A 20,313-nucleotide genomic window follows, 5' to 3' on the forward strand; every position below is an offset into this window, starting at 1 on the left:
ATCAACAAAAGATCCTATGTTTATATAAATATAAATTGTACGTTGCAAGGGCATTTTTCTTTTGTTCACTTCACCCTAATATACATTTTTTGTTAGCGATGAAAAATGAGCATTTTGGTAAAGTAAATATACAAAAAAAAAATCCTTAAAATAAATAATTAATTTGTTTAAGTGTTTCATTCTACCATCAAGTGTTTCATTCTACCCGTCTCATTCAATTCATCAACAAAAGATCCTATGTTTATATAAATATAAATTGTACGTTGCAAGGGCATTTTTCTTTTGTTCACTTCACCCTAATATACATTTTTTGTTAGCGATGAAAAATGAGCATTTTGGTAAAGTAAATATACAAAAAAAAATCCTTAAAATAAATAATTAATTTGGATGGTAAGACATAAATTAATAAAGATAACAGACAAAATTAGATGAGATGGACCTAATATGACATTCATGACCGTCAAATAGCTAATTCGAAAAGGAAAAAAGATGTGTGGCCAAAATAAGACATTGAGACAAATTTAGTGGCCACTGATGTATGTTGTCCTTAATTTAAGGTGTTTCTGATTAACGCTTTCATGCTTTTGGTCGGTGCCTTATCTCTTCAAGCAAGACATTCCTAGTCCTAACCCCATAAACATAACATACCACAACTGGGAAACAAAATCTCGCTTTTCTTGAATTCCAACCGGATTGGTTTCTTTTCTTTCTTATAGCTAGTTTGGGAGTTCAGATTTCAAAGGAATAGAAAAGAAAGGAAGGGAAAGGTGGACTTTTCTATGTTTGGGACATTTAAGTAGGACGGAAAAGAAAAGAAACGAATGGATCTTGAAGGGAAGCCAAAAGCTGCTACAGTGCAAAATTTTTTCTGACCAAAACGGGCGGAAAGCGAAGGAAAACTGATGGAAGCTTACAAAATTTTTTCTTATTCTTTCTTTTCTCTCATAACTTATGCTTTCTGTTCTTTTCTTTTCTATCCTCAACTCACAAACTAAAGTTGAATACCATTAAATATTTAAACCAAATTCATTCCTTTTTTTTTTTTTTTTTGTCGACGAAGTGGGTGTCCGGGTCAATTCCGTAAAGGCGGCCCGACTAATCCCACTCCGGCCCGGCCCGACGCCTTTAAACCAAATTCATTCCTATAGTCCTCGAATCACTCAAGTAAACATAAATCAGATTACTTTGATGCGGCTGCATACCAAAAAATAAAATTAGTCTATCCCGAAATAGTCTACCACTCTAGTATTGATGATGATGATGGGCAATTCAGTAGCATACAGAATTGAATACAAAACAGAGCTCTGAATTGGTCGTTGTACGGAGCAACATAGATGCTCCACCGTCCTTTTTAGTTACGGAGCAGGCTACGTTTGTCTTTTGCTTTTGGTAAATAGTACCAAGAAGCAAGCACTACTTTAAAGCTCCAGTTGTTTTGTTTATGTGCTTTGGGGAGCGTAGAGGAGAAATTGGCAGAGCCCAGATAGGGAAAGGGGGGGGGGGGGGGGGGGAGAGATGGGGAAGAGCATTAGTGATGTGGGAGTGGAACACTTGGTTGGAGCAGGCCTGTCAGTTGAGGAGGCAAAAGGGTTCCAAAGGCACCTCAAAGATTCGATTTTTAAGGTTAGCAGAAATAGTGATAACGGGGAGGAGCCGTTTGACCCCAAGGAACTATGGAGGGAGCTGACAGCCCAGAAATTGTTGAAACCATGGCATCCACATGCTCTTCATCAGCTCATTTACTATTCTGTTTATCATAACTATGATGAGTCCACCAATGGGCCTCCTATCTATTGGTTCCCTTCACTGTAAGCACTGTATTGATGATTCTTTTCAAGTATTGGTTGATTTTTGCGATTTTGATTGGGTTTGACAGTTTGAAATTTTGAAGCTTTTCTGCTTCTTCTTCTTCGTTTCTTTTTTTTGGGAATTTATAAAAGATTAATGCAGTTGAAAAGTTTGTATCTTGTGACATTGTATTAGCATGGGAGTTCTGAGGCACTATGCTGTCAGGTGATATGAAAGTCAAGACTTTACCTAACAAAAAGAAATGCAAGTCAGACTTTCAATGTTGATTCTCATGTTCAAAAATTTAGATACCATTTTGTTGTTATAAAGCGTCCAACTTTTTTAAAATAGAAATGTAAATTTCAAGGTTTCGATCTTGAAGTTTTTGCTTTTGTGACAGACAGTAATGTTCTTTTAGGGCGTATACATGTCGAAACTAATGAAATTCATTTCAGGGCCTGGGGATATTAAGGCTTGGATAGATTTTTCTTCTATTCACTGCAACAGAAATCTTAAGAACTTTTTCCTTTGAAAAATCAAACTGCCCTTTAGGCATAATTTTGGTCAAAGCATTGAGAGAAGCAGAAATTGAACAATTTTTCAGAACCAAGAGAGCAATTTTGTTGCAATTTTCACTTGATGATTGTACATGAGCAGGAAACCAGAATCTGCTTTCTGCAGTTTGATGAAAGGCTGGCATATGTATTTCGCTTTATGGCTAGTTTGTGAGTTGAGGATAGAAAAGAAAAGAACAGAAAGCATAAGTTATGAGAGAAAAGAAAGGATAAGAAAAAATTTTGTAAGCTTCCATCAGTTTTCCTTCGCTTTCCGCCCGTTTTGGTCAGAAAAAATTTTGCACTGTAGCAGCTTTTGGCTTCCCTTCAAGATCCATTCGTTTCTTTTCTTTTCCGTCCTACTTAAATGTCCCAAACATAGAAAAGTCCACCTTTCCCTTCCTTTCTTTTCTATTCTCAATGGATGCTTTCTTGCATAAATAAATGATGTAGACCGACCATTTGATATGAACTCAGAACTGAGATACGGATATATTCTGAGTTGTAAATTACACACATATGCATGATTAGACAATAGATAGGCAGATATGGGAAATTTTTGTGTCTATGATGCAAATGCAGGGCATGAGTGGTGGACATATTAACCGACAAGAAAAGTCTTCTCTAGTTGTTGATACGGTGCAGCTTATATTTAGCTCAAATTTATAAAGGCCCTTTAATGCTTTTTAGGTTCATTTAACTGTTTGAGGATGGGGGCCTAGCTGGTAGAGACCATAAACTTTTGCTTGTATTAACTTTAAAATTTCAATGTGTGAACTGAACTTTCAGTGTTTTCAAACCTCAGTTTCAATATTGTCTCTTGCTGTAGTAGGTCTAATGCTTGTTGCTTCTGTCTTACCATTGTTTGGCAAGTGTTTTATGTAGATTTGCCATGTGTAACATGAGGTCAGAAAGAAAAAGAAAAAGAAAAAGAAAAGAAAAGGATCTTTTGGACATTTAAGCGGAAACTCTTTTGGAGATCTGAATTCATGTCTTTCCTAGTGCTGGTGTCTTAACACTTTGCATTTGTGGTCCCATAAAAAAGTATATTACATGGTATGACAATGAAGGCTACTGTACAGCTTGTCAATGGTTGGCTGATAACACAGATCTTCATGTTTGAGCGTGTACTGGTTCGTTTTTTCTGATCTTCCTGATGCAAGGTGGTTAAACTTGTTTTCTTGATGATCTTGTGGGATGAATTGATCAAAGGTGTAAAGAAACTCTAAGAGAGTCGCAGGACTAATTAATTCTATGGACTAAATGCATATTGACCATACTTGTCCCAGTAATCAAAATGTGGTATCAAAATGGTTTAAAGCATGAAGTTAGGTCAAAAACATGAAAATTGATTGACCTCTTAATGTCTATTCTACATGAATACTTCAATTCCTAACCAGACACAAGGACTTTAATAATGAAGATCTAGTCAATTGATGTTTATTTCTTCCCAACATTAGGTTGATTCTAGCATAATCTTCATGTTAGGTACCAGTCTAAAAATACAAATTTGGGACGCCTAATGGAAACTCATTGTCGGAAGCTTCTGGGAGCACTATACAAGGACCCAATTGCAAGTTTTAGACAATTTCATAGATTCTCCGTTGAGCAGCCTGAGGCATGTACTCGATTATTAGTATTGTAATCTTTTGTCAATTATGAAAATTATATTTACTGTTAAATCCAATTTTTCTTTGTTGTTGAACAACTTTTTATTGCCTTTACAGGTTTACTGGTCAATTGTTCTGGGCCATCTCTCAATTAAATTTCTTAAAGCTCCAAATTGCATCCTTGATACTTCAGACAAATCAAAACATGCGGGAAAATGGTTTCCAGGTTCTGTGTTGAATATTGCCGAGTGTTGCTTAATTCCAAGCAGTTGTCCAAAGAAGCAAGATGACAGTTTAGCTATAAAATGGAGAAATGAAGGATGTGATGACTTAGATGTTAGCCAGATGACACTAAGAGAGCTTCGAGAACGAGTAATGTGAGCTCTCACTTTGAATACTTGGATCCATGAACATACTTGTATTGAGATTTACTAGTCATTACTTCAAAAAGTCGATTTCTTTGGTGGTCACCATGTAATTTGCAAAATCTGGCTCAGTTGGCCTTATGGTGGGGCTAAGATTACCCTATGAGATTTTCTATGCTGTGAAGGCATGGTATCAGTGCTCTAGGGCTTGATTTCCCAAGCTGACAGTGCTTCTTCTGTACAAAATCGAAGCCCCTCCTGGCCACCTACAAGCCCCACAGCATGTAGAATTGGGGATCTGTGAGCAGATACAGTCCTGCTAATTAGGCAACGATGTCTCCCATCTAGCTTCAGGAGCTTGATCCTTACAAGCTGCATCTAACAATTTTCTACAAAGTAACAACCCAAAAACAACAGTTTCATCTAGTAGTTTATTCTTGTTGTTGTTGTTCCTTTTTTCCTTTCTTCATATTTATCCTCGCTAGTGTGCTTTGCTAAGATACAATCCTTTGAAAAGTATTCACCAGGGCCAACAAAGATCTCCTTAGGAACATGGCATGTTTATGGAGTGTCCTCCTTACTTACCTTAGGTCTGAGATGTTAAATCTTTATTTCTTTCCCACTAGTAATGAGAATTGGTTTCCCTAGAGTGCCAGAGGATAACAAAGTTTCTGCAGATAAATGACCACTTCGTTCTTTTGTTCATACAAACTTCTTGTTTGATAGCCTCATGTTTTCTATTGTTTATTGAGTTCATCCTTCTCTATCTATTCCTTTTCTCATATTGCATCCACCAAAATTTGCATAGGTTAGTGGCAAATGCACTGGCTGCAAAATTCTCAAAGGGGGATGCAATTGCAATTGACATGCCAATGACAGCCACTGCTGTTACCATATACCTAGCAATTGTGCTTGCAGGTTTGGTTGTTGTCTCAATTGCTGACAGCTTTGCAGCACAGGAGATCGCAACCCGGTTGCGTGTGTCTAAAGCAAGGGCTGTATTTACTCAGGTAGTTCAATATAATCTCTACAAGTCTTCTTTACTTTTGAATTGCAAAACTGGTATTGAACTTGCCTACACGCATCTCATGTTTAGATTTATGCATTGGGTTGATGTCCCTGTAGTCGACAGTAAATCTTTATGGTGAGGTATTCTTTAGTTCGAGCGCTATGAACTCCAAAAATCTCATCTAATCTTTACGGTGAAAATGTTTCCTTGTTTAGTGTATTCTGATGTTACGCATGATTCCCATATGTTGACACTGAGATCAATGAAACAAATTGGATGAATTTTGAAGTTCCGCAAGCTTTTCCTGAAGGCTTAGATCCTGGTCCATCTAATTTCATTAAATGATATTCTTTAATATTCTGTTTTATAAATTCTAGCCTAATGAGAGGGTTTTGGAATATCAGCCTTGTATTTCAATTCTTCATGAAAATTATATTCTGACGAGTTGGATTCTTTTTCTCCGAGTTATTACAATTTTGGACACCAACAATTGTGAAGTAAATATAACCGTAGTCCAATAATGTATAAAAATACACTGTTTGGTCCAATCCTTTTATCTGCTACTGATTTGGTTTATTTCCAACTGGCTGGTTCCAAGATTAATTTGTTTGATTTGTCTGTTTGAGGCAGTTTTAGGGATTGGAATTGCTTCTAAACTTTTGAGAAAATTCAGGATTTTATTCTTCGAGGAGGTCGAAGAGTTCCTTTATACAGGTAATGATTTGCTTCTCATCGTGGATTGGGTTGTATTACTTCGTAGCAAAGCTCTTACTAGTTCACTCAATAACTTAACAATAGCGTTTTCCCTCATCATCTAGGTTTCTTTATCAGAGGTCTATTGTCCGTTATCATCTGTAAGCATCATGGACAGTGAATCGGCACTTTGACCTGGAATTTATTTTGTAAAATTGGACTATATCATGTATCATCAGTCTTTAGGATCATTGGACCTCTTATTAGAACAAACTGAGACACAGAGAGAGAGAGAGAGAGAGAGAGTCCAAAAGAGAAAAGCAAGGAAAGAAAGGAAAGAACCAAATAGACAGTGGAGACAACAAGCAATAACTCAGAGAAAAAAATATTTCAGTGAACAGTAATGTGTTACCATACAAGTCACCTTGTTACCTGATCATCTAGTTCCTTTGATTCAGGATTCAGAGCAGTGCTAATTTTCATTGCACTGTTTGAATGCCTTCAGTTTCCAGGACATTTTTTCATTTTTCTTTCTTATTGGTTTTCCTTGCATCACATAATTGGTTTTGAAGTACTTGGCCTTGAGAGTTTGATTAATCTGAAAGCTAAGCTCAATTTTCAATCTATTGATCTAAACATAACCCGTGAAGAGGAAAGTCTATTTGTTAAATGCAGAGAGAATTTAAGGAAGAAGTCCTCCTATTAGTGCAGAGGGAGGTTCACAATGATGGAAGATCTAACAGGATAGTGGAATCCTAAGGAAAGATGCTGTTCAAAATTTGATGGTTCCTAGTCTCTTCAATGTTTAGTTTGTGATAAGATTTGGTTTTGCAGTCGAGTGGTGGAAGCTGCTCCTTATGAAGCTATTGTAATTCCTGCATCTGGAAAGGAGTTAACTGTCCAGTTAAGACGCCAGGATTTGTCTTGGAATGATTTTCTTTCTAGTGTGTGTAACCTTCCAAGGTAATACTGATACTGTTCTCTGAAATTTCTTTTTCTTTTATAACATATATTGATTCTCTCTAAGAAAGGTACATGTCTAACTTTTAAAAATGTAGTCTTTTCCAATTTACTGAATATGTAATTTTGAAACATTTTCCATTCTGGCAGTTCAAATTACTTCACACCAGCTTATCAACCTATAGACTCTGTCACCAATATCCTATTTTCATCAGGAACCACAGGTTAAAAAATTATTTTTGATGGCTGCTTGTACCTTCACTTTATTATCTTTTTTATTTTATCAATCATTTTCTACATGTTTTTTGTGTTTTTTCTTTGTTGTTTAATAGGAGAACCAAAAGCTATTCCATGGACCCAGCATTCTCCCATTAGGTCTGCTGGTGATACATGGGCACATATTGATGTTCAAGAAGGAGATGTTTTCTGCTGGCCCACAAATTTAGGTTGGGTGGCAGGGCCAATACTGCTTTACTCATGCTTTCTGTCTGGCGGAACACTTGCTCTTTATCATGGTTCTCCTTTAGGCCGTGGTTTTGGGAAATTCATTCAGGTGATTGCCACAGATTCCAGTGTCGGTTAGAGTAAATCATTTCTCCTTGAAATGAGGAGAATTATTATTTGATCCTAATAATGAACATGCTGCGTGCATTGGTCCCTTATTAATGCCATTATTGCTAACACGAATTTCCTACCAGTCCCCTACCTCTTGCCTCTTTCCAATTTCTGTGCTTTATTAGGATGCAGGAGTAACTATATTGGGTACTGTTCCAAGCTTAGTTAAGACTTGGAAGAGTACAGGGTGTATGAATGGCCTAAATTGGACAAAGATAAGGTATGTGTATGTGAGATTTTTATTTTAAGTGGTTCTAATGGTTTGCCAATAAAGTACTAGAGTTTAAAATCTTGTGCAGGACTTTTGCTACCGCTGGAGAAGCTTCAAGCATAGATGATGACCTTTGGCTTTCTTCAAAGGCTTACTACAGTCCCATTATTGAATGCTGTGGAGGCACAGAGCTTGCATCAGCTTATATCCAAGGAAACCCTTTACAACCACAAGCATTTGCTGCATTTAGCTCTGCATCAATGTCCACAAGTTTTGTCATCCTGAATGAAAATGGGCTTCCTTACGTAAGCACTTTGACTGGCCTCTACCAGGCTTCAGTATCATTTATTGCAATAGAATTGCTACGACAAATAGTTTTGAGTTCTGCAATCATTTTATGAAGAGAGCTCATTTTCTGTTCGATGGGCTGTATTTCCAGTGACTAGTTGTTGCTGTTTCTTTGTGCTTCTTATAGTATCACTTAAACAATTTCAGTATACCTTTCAATTGAGATCAACTGATTCTTAAAATCTAATTTTTATGGTGCAGCCAGATGATCAAGCATGCGTTGGTGAAGTGGGTTTATTTCCTCTCTACATGGGAGCAACTAATAGATTGTTGAATGCTGATCATGAGGAGGTGTATTTCAAGGGCATGCCATTATACAAAGGAATGGTACGCTGTTTTTTGACTTGAATTGCTTTCTGTTTTGGGTTTTATATTAAGTCTTTTTAGCTTTTATATAAAGTTGGATGGATTACCTGTTTATATAGCAATCAATACCTAGAAAATTCACTTCAAAAGTCATTTCTAGAATTCTCAACTTTACACACATTATCATGGACTATGAAACAAGCTACAGCAAAATGATTTCCGCCCTTGAAGCCTATGCAGTTGCTTCCTTTAGCTGCTGTTCCTATTGTGTTTGCAATCCTTGAGATTTGGGCCTCACTAGCTGTGTACTAGTGTCAATGGAGCTACCAGGATCAAAAACAGTGCACTGATTAAAAGAACAGAAAGTATGTGGCTGGAGTTCCCATGCTTGTGAAGTTGGGTAGAAATTCATGATTGCATTGTTATTATGAATGATTTCAAGGCCACAAGCATCAACTCACAGAATCCAAAATAACAATGTGCCTAAGAGGAATCATGCATTTTCTAACAATATTTGTCTTGTTGATCCATTGATAGCTGAGACTTCCTTCGGGAAGAACAATATGAGACACATAACAGTAGAAACAGCTAGTTTCTCTGTAGGAAACAGCTATGCATTGAGACTATAAGATGCAAAACAATACTAAGAACCACTTCAAGTCTAGCCCTTCTCAATAGATGAGAGCTCTGTGATTTATTACTGTGGATAAAATCAGGGTGGTCCTCTACTTCTTTTATAACTTAATTTCTATTCTCAGCAACTTAGGCGACATGGTGACATCGTCAAACGTACTATTGGAGGGTTTCTCATTGTACAAGGCCGGGCTGATGATACCATGAATCTGGGGGGGATAAAGGTATATCTCTATCATATTGCGGATACAGTGTCTTTACCTGCACTATCTTTCTGTCTGTCCATATTTTTATCCATTTTTGTTTCTGAGATTGCTGCTCTAGTTAATTCAAAAAACACTGAGAGCTGTTACCCTTTTCTTATTTTGTAGCTTGCCTTTTTACCCATGTTTCACTGAGAAAACTGATTGTATTTGTATAGAGTCCAGGATGAAAGATTTCTACTTGAAAATTTTCTTTTGAAAAATAACTTCTTGAGTTGGAAATGGATTTAATTTTCTTCTCTAATATAACAGGATGGCTGGTCTTGAGCTGTTATTCGTTTTCTGCAAGTCAGTTCTTTGTTTATTTGCTGCTTATTTATTTATTTTATTTCCTGTGCAGACTAGTTCAGTTGAGGTTGAGCGTGTATGTAACCAAGCTCATGATGGTATCTTGGAAACTGCTGCAGTCAGTAGTCCACCTCCAAATGGTGGCCCAGAGATGTTAGCTGTATTTGTTGTGCTAAAGGAAGGAATCAGTGCTGACCCTGATTTGCTGAAGATGAAATTCTCAAGAGCCATACAGAGCAGCCTCAACCCTTTATTTAAGGTTTTGCCAATGCCCCTGAAACGGCAGTGATTGTCTTGTTTTCATTTTTGATTACTTTAATTCTTGGGGTGCTAATCCCTGCAGCACCTAACCATTGGAGTACACATGCTAGACAAGGACTAATGTAGGGTGTATGAAGAAAATCACAAAGAACCTTAGTCACAGCAATGACTTTTTCTTTTTTCCCCCTTTTTTAAGAACAAAGGATCTGAATCCATCACTGTGTCAGTGATGGAGCTAGTTCGAAGTTCTGACTTCTCCAAACCCCTGAAGTTGAAATGAATGACAACCTTGGGATAGAGTGCATAAGCTTTACCATGACACTAGAAAAACATATTCCTAGGATAGAGTCAATTGCAGTTTGAAGTGGATGCCAGGTAAATGACATATTGCATGCTTGCAAGTCCAAAAGTAGTTTGTGCATGATCCGGTGTAGAAAGAGGGTGTCACTGCAAGTACTTTTTGCAACATCAGAGGATAGGTAGAATTGTTCTGGCCTTGCACTTTACTGCTGAACTTATAACTTAATTGCTATGGATAATTTTCCATACCAAGTGCCTGCAATACTCCATACTTGGTGATCATGAATCTGGATGAGCAACATACTATATGGAAGTTTTATGAGTCAAGTTATACTTTAGCATCATCTCCCTTGGTTAGTCAAACTTATTTTGCACAATGGATTTTAATGTTTCTGTGCAAGTGCAGATGTGTTACTGTGAAGTGCATTAAATTTGTGCACTGCAAGAAAACATTCAGTAGAAGTGGGATGACATGGGATGATCAATCTATTCTCTAATCTTCTCTTTTTCTTCCCTGTTGAAAGTGAACCAGAGTCACTGATAAAGTCACATTGCACTAAGCTTGGGTTGATTGGTACAGGTATCTGATTTCTGATCTAACTCATTGTAGGTAAGCTTTGTGAAAATTGTCCCGGTGTTTGCTCGAACAGCATCGAACAAGCTTTTAAGAAGAGTTTTAAGAGATCAGTTGAAGCAGGATCTCAACATACGGAGCAAGATCTGAGCATGTGATTGATGTTTCCAAAACTTTGTGCAATAATTACTTTATTTCCTTTGCCTGACAGGTCTATGTGCAATAAGATCATTGAGTGGTTAGCTTCTATGTTTTCGATCATAGCAAAGAAGTGTTGATATTGTGATCAAGAGGTCATATAAAGAAATTGGCTTTGTTATAAAGAAGTTAAATTGACACAAAGTTCTGCATCTATAGTGATAATTTACCTTGTTCCAGAATTTTGGGCACTTTTTTTTTTTAATCCCCTCTGCCTTTCAGTTTGGTTAAAGCAAGTGTAAAACCAAAATGAATCAGAAAAAAGAAAGAAAACTGGTCCTTCTTTGCTGGTAAAAGTTCCTGCAGGCTATCATTTCGTTAAGCAGGTTTAGTAGGCCAATTGGGAGTAAAACCGGTCCTTCAATTTTTTTTCCCCCTATTTTCTTCCTCGGCTGCGGGAAATTCAAACAGCTATTTTATTGGGTTTCTATTAACAGGTCTGGTCGGGACTCAATTTGATGTACTCGCTTTGCATCAACGTAGAATTGGACTTTTGTGTCCCACCAATTTTCATGACATTATTTATGCTTTTTTTTTTGTCCAATTAAAAAAGTTGAAATATTTTCTTATTTATGTTTGAGGGCTAAACATATACATGTTTTTCCCTACACCACCTTTTTTCCCCCATTTTATCTATTCTCTGATTCTCTCTCCATCTTGTTTTCCTTATTTTGCTTGTTTCTCTCCATTTTTTTTTTTTTTTGCCAAACTAACAATACATTACGATTAACAATTGACAAACCACATGCTTTAATTTTATTATACGTGTATAAATTATGTAATTTTTGAATCATACATGTGCTGTAATATAAGGAACACAACCTATTACACAGAATTTCTCTGCTCATTCTTTTGAAGAGTTACTTCCAAAACATCCCTCTAAAAATACTTTTCTCACTTTTGACACATTGAATATGGAATTGGACTAATCCTACTTCACAATCAAGTATTACAATCTATATAGCAATATATTAGCTCAATTTCTCTCTAAATAGCAATATTATTAGGTTGGTAATGCACAAGTACTCAGTACAATTATTGTTTTATATAGTTCCGTCTAGTCGTGTGTGGTACATGTTTAAATTTTTTATGTACAGACACATCCTAATATTGTATTGAGTATATGTCAAATATTTTATGTATGTATATCACTTTTATCGCAAATACAATAATGTAATGTAATTGTATATCAAATAATGTAAAAAGTACACCAATTAGACCAAATTGTAATAGACCCTGGCCGGTTTACTTACACCAGCTGAGAGCTTTGAAGATGAAAACTTCGAATACCAAAGCCACCTTTCTGCAGAAGTCCTATAGAAATCTCAGGAATCGCCTCATCCAATCTTACTCTATGCTTCACGACCCATTGATCAGTTCTTCTTGTAGTCGTGTCTGACATATTGTATTTGTATCTTTCCTTGAGAACGACCAAACAAATTAATTGGCAGAACGGCCAAACCTTTGGTCATCTTGCTCTGGAGCCTCCGTCACTTTTGCATGTTTGCTTTGCCCGATCGTAAGATAAAAGGCAACTATGTATACATGTCCAATAGATGCCTTCCTCAATCACAAATCCCTCAACATAGAAACTGAATGGTGAATCAGAATCCAAACTTGTCTTGGTCCCTCTATCTGTAGCAGAAGAATACTTGTCCAACTCCAGCTTTCTATCAAATATACAAGGATTTGAAACCGCTGCTTTGATAACTTCATAATGAACCTCACCCAAGGACGTTAGACGATTTCCTTTGCAAACGAAGGCTACAACCGAGTAGTAATAAGCTTTGTGAGGTTGATACGGTAGAAATACTCATACAGATGCAATTACCATATAATGTAGGAAGCAAGGTGTAAATACCATGTTATCATAACCGTGTAATAGTCACGTGTAGAGCAAGATTCAAAAGGCGGTTACAAGGGTAGTCAGTAGTCAGTTAGTTAGCTGTCAACGTCGGTATCATTTCTGAAACAGATTCTGTGTAACTAACTCTGTGAAGGCCACAAGGATAAAAGGCCAGAGGGAAGGAGAGATGGAGTCAGTTGTCATTTTCCAATATCCAGACTTTTCCACATTCTACTTCTTCTTGTACTTCTCCTTGATTCAATAATATCATTCATTCATCCATCATCACCGAGAGATGCTCTTCATTTTCTTTCATTTCTCCTGGTGTGGATTGTGATCTTTTTCTGTCTTCCGTAACAGTGGCATCAGAGCTAGGTTCGCCCTAGCTCAGGCCGAAGAAAGGAGTAATGGCGGAAGGCACTAGAGGTCAGGAAAACAGGAAATTCGATCGAAAGGGAAATAGGAGCTCTCAAGGATTTGATTCTGGAAGTCTATAATCAGCGGAGTCAAGGATAGCAAGGATCCCCATAGGCATCTGAGACTGGCCAGTGAAATGCGGTGGGGGGAGTTAACAGGCTTCCACCTGATTCTCCCGTATGGAGCTTCCCACATTTGGAGGCGAAGGTTTCAAGAATTGGTTGTATAAATGTGATTGGTTCTTGGAAATAGATGAGACTCCATTTGAAGCTAAAGTCAGAATTGCAGCCATGCATTTAGAAGGTAAGGCTCTTCAATGGCACCAAGTCTTTATGAAGGCTAGAATTTCTAGAGATCTACCTGCGTGGGAGGAATATGTGAGAGCATTGGGATCAAGATTTGGAGATTGTCTCTATGATGACCCCATGGGAGACCTTAAGGGTTTAAGACAGACCAGGTCAGTAAAGGAATATCAAGATGCATTTGAACAATTGTTAAACAGAGTGGATCTTCCTGAACAGTATGCAGTGAGCTATTTTATAAGGGGTTTGAAGGAAGAAATTCAATTGGCTGTAAGGATGTTCATGCCTCAGGACTTACAACATACTGTTGGTTTGGCAAAGATAGAAGAAGCTAAAATCTAGAATTCGCTAAGGCAAGGTAAATATGGTGGACCACCAAGGTTTTCAAGCTCTTACTCCAAGGGTACCTATGACAACTACGGTTACCCTGGAAACACTAGTACCAGTGACATCCCTTTGTTGCCTAGACCTGGACGGAGGAAGGGGAGTAATTTAGAAGAGCAAAAAAGGCCATCTTGATTCTTGAATACATCAGAATTGGAAGAGAGAAGGGCCAAGGGGTTGTGTTACTGGTGCGATGAGAAGTATGGTCCCAACCATCAATGCAAGAAAAGGCAGCTATACAGGATTGAATATGTCGAAGAACTTGAGGAGGCCCTGGAGGGGGTAGATCATGAAGGAGAAGAAGGGGAAACAGTGACAGAAAGTGATTTAGCACAAATATCAACAAATGCCATAAGTAGCTTGAGGGTCCCCAATTTCAGCACTATGAGAGTGCATGGCAATATTGGCAAGAAGGCCTTTAGTGCCCTTATAGATTGTGGAAGCTCTCACAATTTTTTGCATCCAGAGGTGGTGAAAAAGTTTGGCCTTAAGACATTGCAGATTGATCCTGTGAGGGTAGTAGTAGCAGATGAAAATTCGCTCACAACCACCACTCTGTGTCCAAGATTCCGGTGGAGAATGCAAGGACAAGAATTTGAAGGAGATATGCTGGTCTTACCTATTGGGAGATGTGAAGTAGTATTGGGAATGCAATGGCTTTCCAATCTAGGTGATGTCGAATGGAATTTTGCAAAGCTAAAGATGGAGTTCATACATAGAGGTAGCAAAGTGGCATTAATGGGATCCAAGCAGCAATCAACTCAGCTGATTCCGAGGAGGCAAATGCAAAAACTCTTGAATAAGCCAGAATAGATTGACTTAGCTCAGCTATGCTTCATTTCTATAAATCAGATGAACAGCCGGGAGAGCATCTCAAGCTGTCTGATTGCAGAAATTGACATGAAGGCAAAACGCTATTAGTCTCAACTGGACTTGATTTTGCTTAAATACAATGAAATGTTTGAAGAACCTACTGAATTACCTCTTGCTAGAACACGTGATCATAGAATCTACCTTAAAAAGGGGTGTAGCCTATCAATGTTAGACCATATCAATAGCCAACATTCTAGAAGGGTGAAATCGAGAAATTGGTGATGGAAATGTTAAACAGTGAAATTATTAGACCTAGTAATAGCCTTTTTTCTTCCCCAGTAGTCTTAGTCAAGAAAAAGGATGGCACATGGAGGATGTGTCTGGACTATAGAGAGTTGAATAAGGCCACTATAAAGGACAAGTTCCCTATACCACTTATTGAAGAATTATTGGATGAGCTATTTGGAGCTGTTGTTTTTACTAGATTGGACTTAAGGTCGGGGTACCACCAGATCAGAATGCAACCAGATGACATCTCTAAGACTGCGTTCCGAAACCAAGATGGTTATCATGAATTTATGGTGATGACATTCGGGTTAACCAACGCCCTGTCAACATTCCAGAGTCTAATGAACAACATTTTCAAAGCCTTCTTGAGGAAGTTTCTGCTGATCTTCTTTGATGACATATTAATCTACAGTAAGTCTTGGAGTGAACACTTGCAACAGTTGACAATTGTATTTGATACCTTGGTCCAACATCAACTCAAGGTGAAGAAGACCAAATGTTCTTTTGCTGCTAACCAAATTGAATACTTGGGGCATTTGATTTTAGTTGAGGGGGTTAGTGCAGATCCTCAGAAAATTGTTTGCATTCAACAGTGCCCTACACCTAAGAACATTAAGAAGTTGAGAGGCTTTCTGGGATTAACAGGTTACTATTGCAAGTTTATCAAGGATTATGGAAAAATGGCACACCCCTTGACTGATCTACTGAAGAAAAATGCTTTTTCTTGGCTCGAAGGGGCAACCATATCATTCAACCAGTTAAAGTCTGCGATGTCTTCCCCGCCTGTGTTGGCTCTCCCAGACTTTTCAAAGGAATTTGTAGTAGAAACTAATGCCTCTAACAATGGCATTGGTGTAGTTCTTTTACAACAGGGGAGACCCATAGCATTTTTTAGCAAGGCATTAGCAGTTAAACATCAGGGAATGTCAGTTTATGAGAAGGAAATGCTGGCTGTAGTGAATGCAGTACAGAAATGGCGGCCATATCTACTAGGGGGGCATTTCATTATCAAGACTGATCACCAAAGTCTCAAGTATTTGATGGATCAGAAAATTTCTACCCCTAGCCAATAGAAATGGTTGTCAAAACTCATGGGGTATGATTATGAGGTGCAGTATAAGAAGGGTATTGAGAATGTTACAACTGATGTCTTGTCTAGGCAACCACACCAAACAGCAGTCCTCCAATCTCTTATTGGGATCAATACTAACCTCCTAACTAAGATACAACAATCTTGGAGGGACGACCCTAAGGCTCAGGAAATTATTAGGCAGCTTTCTTATGGAGATACATCTAAATTCAAACATTACAATTGGGATCATCAACAGCTGAGAAGGAAAAGAAAGTTGGTAGTGGGGATTGATATGGCACTCAAGAGACAATTGATTGAATTATGGCACTCCAGCTCATTCGGGAGGCACTCTGGAATTCTAGTCACATATCATAAACTGAAGGGCACTTTTCTATTGGAGGCAAATGTACAAGGATGTATATGATTTCATCACAGTTTGTGACACCTGTCAGTGACATAAATCTGATCTGTCAACATACCCAGGTTTACTGCAACCTTTGCCAGTCCCTGAGCATATTTGGTCTAATATCTCAATGGATTTCATTGAGGGTCTTCCTAGATCACACGGAAAATAGGTTATCCTGGTTAGACTCAGCAAATATGCTCATTTCAGTGGATTATCACACCCTTACATTGCTATGGATGTTGCTCAGTCTTTCATGGATCACATTTTCAAGTTACATGGCCTACCTCAGACCATTGTGAGTGACAGAGACCCTATTTTTCTTAGTCAGTTCTGGAAGGAGTTATTCAAGCTTTTGAAGGTCCAATTGCAATTTTCTATCTCCTACCACCCTCAGACAGATGGGCAAACTGAAGTGGTGAATAGGTGCTTAGAGAATTATCTTAGATGTATGACAAGTTACTTCCCCAAGGCCTGGTACTCATGCTTACCTTTAGCTGAGTATTGGTACAATACCAACTTCCATTTAGCCATCAAGAGCACACCATTTCAGATTGTCTATGGTCAAGCACCCCCTGTGCATACCCCTTATCTACCTAGATCAGCTACAGTGGATGCTATAGATAGGAGTTTAGCTGCTAGATAAAGGGCACTGCATACCCTCAAACATCATCTCAGGAATGCTCAACACCGAATGAAACACTTAGCCGATAAGCACAGATCTGATAGGGAGTTTAAGGTGGGGGATTTAACGTATGTGAAGCTACAACCCTATAGACAACATTCCCTCAAATCTTCTAGTTGCCAGAAGTTGTCTCCCAGATATTTTGGCCTTGTTCCTGTTTTGGAACATATAGGGAAGGTGGCTTATAAATTACGGCTCCCTGCTCATGCTAAGATTCATTCTACATTTCATGTTTCCTTACTCAAGAAGAAGGTAGGTCAGCAACCTATCACTCTGTATTTGCTAGCTACTACCACTAATCAAGGACACTTGCTGTTGGAACCATTTGCGATTTTGGATAGACGAATAGTTAAGAGGGGGAATCAAGCAATTACTCAGGTATTGGTGCAATGGAGCAACTCCTTCGTTGAGGATGCTACATGGGAATTTTGGCATGATTTACACCAGAAGTTCCCCACATTCGGTCCTTGAGGACAAGGACCTTCTCGAGAGGGGGCATATGATACGGTAGAAATACTAATACAGGTGCAATTACCATATAATGTAAGGAGCAAGGTGTAAATACCATGTTATAATAACCGTGTAATAGTCACGTATAGAGCAAGATTCAAAAAGCGATTACAAGGGTAGTTAGTAGTCAGTTAGTTAGCTGTCAACGTCGGTATCATTTCTGAAACAGATTCTGTGTAACTAACTCTGTGAAGGCCACAAGGATGAAAGGCCAGAGGGAAGGAGAGATGGAGTCAGTTGTCATTTTCCAATATCCAGACTTTTCCACATTCTACTTCTTCTTGTACTTCTCCTTGATTCTTTAATATCATTCATTCATCCATCATCACCAAGAGATGCTCTTCATTTTCTTTTGTCTCTCCTGGTGTGGATTGTGATCTTATTCTGTCTTTCGTAACAGAGGTCTTAAAGGCTTCGAAATTCTCTTGTAACAGGATTGCATGTGATATAATCCATGTTTCCCATTTGATTCGTGCAGCAGAGGAGGAACCAACTATGTAAACTTCTTGACCTATGAAGCTTAAAGATCCATCAAGATTGCCGCATCTTTCCTCATTAAGTTCCTGTCCTTTGTCGTTGGTGTGGATGAATTGAGGCAGCACAATGATGGTAACCTGTAGTTTTTTTTTTTTGGCAAATTCCACTTTACCCCACTGTGGTTTAGTATTTTTTTATATAACTCTCGTATGGTTTCAAAAACTATACATAACCCTCTCATGGTTTGAACTAAAGTGGCAAAGTGACGGAAATGATTATTCGGAGTCACCTAAAATGTCAAAAATACCCTTATGTAAAGTTAAAACTTATTTATTAACCAATGGGGTTATGTGTTGATTTTGAAAATCATAAGAGGGTTATTTGGTAAAGTATTAAATCATAAGGGGGTTATATTGTAAAACATAAAAATCATATGGGGTTAGTGTGTCATGTGTTTATAAGGGTAATTTCGATATTTTTAGGAGTTTCGTTACGATTGACTATTTTTGTTACTTTGACACTTCAATTCAAACCATAAGGGGGTTATGTATAATTTTTGAAACCATGAAAGGGTTATTTAAAAAATATTAAATCACAAGGGATAAAATGTAATTTGCCCCTTTTTTTTTGAGTGAACAACCTGCAATTCAACAAGGCATGAAAAAAGAAACTTTTTTTCCCTTGAAATTGAATGGACTAAGTACAGTTTATGAACTAGTGTTTTACAGAATTTCTACTTTGCTTATCGTTCTTGTGTTTCGGACCAATGCCTGATGGATTCTATAGAGTAGGATAAGGATTGAGTTTACATGGGGCTCAGAGTTTCTATGTGTGGTTATCTTGTATATCATTTATTTGCAGTTTTCTAAATTAAAGAATGACCATCCTAAACTTTTGATTAGACTGAATTGTGACAAATAAATGATAGATAAATTGATGTAGGATCTCTACAAGTGATGAAATACTAATAGTACGTAAATGCACTAAAACTTAATTCTTTGATGAATAAAAGCTTTAAAAAGGAAATTGATGGATAGATGAATTTAATATTTGATCAAACTAAAAAAAATTGATACAGAATAACTGATTTGGGAAAGGAAGAAAAGAGAGAAGATGAAAACAAATTAAAAAGATGGGCATGATAGGGGCGGTGATATAATCTCCCATAACTCTCTTAAATAGTGTTGACTCCAACTGCCACATTTCTTCTTTTATTATTGTATAGATATCTATATGTATACTATATATAACGGGTGATATCTATACAACATATAATGTTTGAGCAATGGCAATTGGTATAAAACACTTTTTGTCATCTTTTAAATTTTTAATTTTACCTTTATAGAAATTAATTTTTACGCCAATCATTTAATCATATTTTGCCAATATAATTACTTATAATCACCCTAAGTATAGTAACCACCAAATTACTATAATACATAATTCAAGATTCAGTATACAGCCCAAAAGTACGAAATACAAAATATATCAAGTGCAGGCATGCTCACTTCTCTCAGGGTGCTAACACCTTTCCCCTGTTAAGGAAAACAAAGATACAGTGAGCTTTCGTCCAATGAGGTTATCAAAAAATCATGCAGTCAAACCAACAAGAACATTTAATTTAAGACTATTTCAAGAAAGAATAAGACAAATACTTGAAGTGCAAGTTAAGAAGTAACAATCCAATTCAAGGATACAACGGCTTCCAAGACCCATGTAGCTTGGACATCTTGCAGGTGGTTGACACTTTGTCAACATTTATCAAACCAATAACTATAGAACACCGTTTTACTCCAATTCCCGTCCACCGTTTCACCCCTATACCGGACCTGCACGTGACAATAAATAGTGGTGGTAATACTCAATCATATCAATTAGTCGAGAAGATAACACTTCACTCGACAAAATAGTAGAGCCAGAGTTCGTTATCTAATCGATCAGGCCCTTACCGGATCGACTCGAATAACTAACCAATAGGGTTTTGGAATTCCCAACATACAGTTGTGTTGATGGGATAACGGCCCAACCAACCAATCAAAATAATCATAAAATAACAGTTAACAATAAACAATTGGTGGGACAACAATCCAAACAACTAACAGGACAAGTACAAACAAGAAAGGGGTTGAACAAGATAAAG

General features: G+C 37.5%; 1 protein-coding gene across 2 annotated transcripts; it reads left to right on the plus strand.

Annotated features, from left to right (window-relative positions):
- The first annotated feature begins 1,515 nt into the window (after positions 1-1,515).
- LOC113775037 (probable acyl-activating enzyme 18, peroxisomal) lies at positions 1,516-11,025 on the plus strand. 2 transcript variants are annotated; one of them, XM_027319760.1, is made up of 14 exons: positions 1,516-1,808; positions 3,831-3,960; positions 4,070-4,329; positions 5,126-5,327; positions 6,000-6,040; positions 6,854-6,982; positions 7,130-7,203; positions 7,312-7,532; positions 7,720-7,814; positions 7,894-8,110; positions 8,355-8,480; positions 9,218-9,316; positions 9,696-9,902; positions 10,815-11,025. In XM_027319760.1, the coding sequence occupies exons 1-14, from the start codon at positions 1,516-1,518 to the stop codon at positions 10,926-10,928; spliced, it is 2,208 nt and encodes a 735-aa protein (XP_027175561.1). In that variant the 3' UTR covers positions 10,929-11,025. The 2 variants fall into 2 exon arrangements, with proteins under 2 accessions (XP_027175561.1, XP_027175569.1); XM_027319768.1 differs by lacking the exon at positions 10,815-11,025 and adding an exon at positions 9,987-10,808.
- The last annotated feature ends 9,288 nt before the right edge of the window (positions 11,026-20,313 follow it).

Source organism: Coffea eugenioides, chromosome 1, assembly GCF_003713205.1.
Source record: "Coffea eugenioides isolate CCC68of chromosome 1, Ceug_1.0, whole genome shotgun sequence".
NCBI lineage: Eukaryota > Viridiplantae > Streptophyta > Magnoliopsida > Gentianales > Rubiaceae > Coffea > Coffea eugenioides.

Excerpts from the sequence above, each read along its gene's own strand:
- LOC113775037 (XM_027319760.1), top strand. The coding sequence starts at position 1,516 with ATGGGGAAGAGCATTAGTGATGTGGGAGTGGAACACTTGGTTGGAGCA. Across the intron at positions 5,328-5,999 it reads CAAGGGCTGTATTTACTCAG|GATTTTATTCTTCGAGGAGG; the intron begins GTAGTTCAATAT and ends GAGAAAATTCAG. Across the intron at positions 9,317-9,695 it reads TGAATCTGGGGGGGATAAAG|ACTAGTTCAGTTGAGGTTGA; the intron begins GTATATCTCTAT and ends TTTCCTGTGCAG.